The 1340-nt window shown below is 30.1% G+C and overlaps 1 protein-coding gene across 2 annotated transcripts; it reads right to left on the bottom strand.

The window, feature by feature from the left end:
- Positions 1-389: 389 nt before the first annotated feature.
- LOC105457304 lies at positions 390-1143 on the bottom strand. Of its 2 annotated transcripts, XM_011703063.1 has the most exons (3): positions 988-1143; positions 696-899; positions 390-443 (listed from the first exon to the last, which is right to left on the bottom strand). In XM_011703063.1, the coding sequence occupies exons 1-3, from the start codon at positions 1076-1078 to the stop codon at positions 433-435; spliced, it is 306 nt and encodes a 101-aa protein (XP_011701365.1). In that variant the 5' UTR covers positions 1079-1143; the 3' UTR covers positions 390-432. The 2 variants fall into 2 exon arrangements, with proteins under 2 accessions (XP_011701365.1, XP_011700592.1); XM_011702290.1 differs by lacking the exon at positions 390-443 and having other exon boundaries at positions 674-899.
- Between the last annotated feature and the right edge of the window lie 197 nt (positions 1144-1340).

The following is a 1340-nucleotide window of genomic DNA, read 5'->3' as shown; positions in this document are numbered from 1 at the left end:
AACAAAGTTCAGAATTTATCTGTCTTATTTTTTTTACAAATAATAATTATATTTATCACATGCGAGAGAGTTAAAATACAACACAGGTACATAAAGTTTGGACATTTTCTCCTCGTGGTAGTTCATATTAAAAAAATTTAAATCATGTCCCTTTCTGGAAAAAATCTTACGAACTTCTTCGATCGTCAGTTTTTTAGCGTATGCCGTATATTCACGTCATATACCCGAGCAGAAATGCTCTGATAGGGACCTAATAAGTATGCCCTAACGCCTGACTAGGGGTTCATCAGGTAATCCTTGTTAGGCCCTGAGCATAAATGTAACGTCGAGAATTAAAATTGCCTGATCATGTTTTCCCTATCAGGACCTTATCACTGCCCCTTGTTGCGCCTTATATTTTCGAATAGTCCTGGTAGGGCACTAGTATGGATCCTAATCAGAATCTGTACAGAAACCGTATAGATACATGTATCAATAATTTCTAGGTTAGGTTAGGTTATAATATTTATAGTTTCTAAATTAGATTAAAATGTTTTAATAATATATATTTTATTAATAATTTTATTTAACCATATATAATATAAAAATAATATCTTAATATTATAAATATGTCTTTGTCTCATTAATCACATATCTTTATTAGTCATATATATTTTAAACTTATATCATATTAATATTTTAATTATTAATATCACCAGTCTTTTGTAGACGACCATCGTTATCAAAAACATAATACTCTTCCCATTCATTTTGAATCGGTTTCATTTTCTTTTGTCGCATTAATTGGTGGCCTTCCCAGTCCTTGGCATTGTTAAGAACACTGCCTAATGTCGAATAATATATTTTATCTGTGATAGGTGGATTATGATGTGATTTGGAATACTCCTCGGTGACAACTTCTGTAATTTATGAATAAAATTTAAGAATGAGTAATGGCACAACAATTGAAATAATAAAATGTAGATCTAAATAACAAAAAATGAATACCTTTAATGCACGACGAAAAAGTAGTCTTCAAAATCTGTTTTCCTTCCACTTTCTTTACGGATGTATGTGCCATGGCAACCTCTCTTGACATATATTTTTTTTAAATATTTGTCATTGACTTTACTAAAAAAGTGCTTGTGTCTACAAGTCTCCACAAATTAAGTTGCTGCAAACACAAAAGTAAAATGTTTAAAATCAAGAATATAATTAGTAAATGTAATATAAGTATATACACTGGTCCAAAAAATTAAAGGATCACCTGTTCTAGCCTCTAAAAATAGGCAAACTTCAAGATAGAGCAACTTCGTCAAAAATGATCATATCGAGATGTTCAAAAAAGCATTTTACAGCTT

Source organism: Wasmannia auropunctata, unplaced genomic scaffold, assembly GCF_000956235.1.
Source record: "Wasmannia auropunctata unplaced genomic scaffold, wasmannia.A_1.0 LD336116.1, whole genome shotgun sequence".
Lineage (NCBI taxonomy): Eukaryota > Metazoa > Arthropoda > Insecta > Hymenoptera > Formicidae > Wasmannia > Wasmannia auropunctata.
This window is presented reverse-complemented; position numbering and strand designations above follow the sequence as displayed.

What these genes read in the sequence shown, in the direction of transcription:
- LOC105457304 (XM_011702290.1), bottom strand. Translation starts at nt 1,078, where the DNA reads ATGTCAAGAGAGGTTGCCATGGCACATACATCCGTAAAGAAAGTGGAA. An exon ending in TTTTTCGTCGTGCATTAAAG is followed by an intron (nt 900 to 987) that starts GTATTCATTTTT and finishes CATAAATTACAG; the next exon opens with AAGTTGTCACCGAGGAGTAT.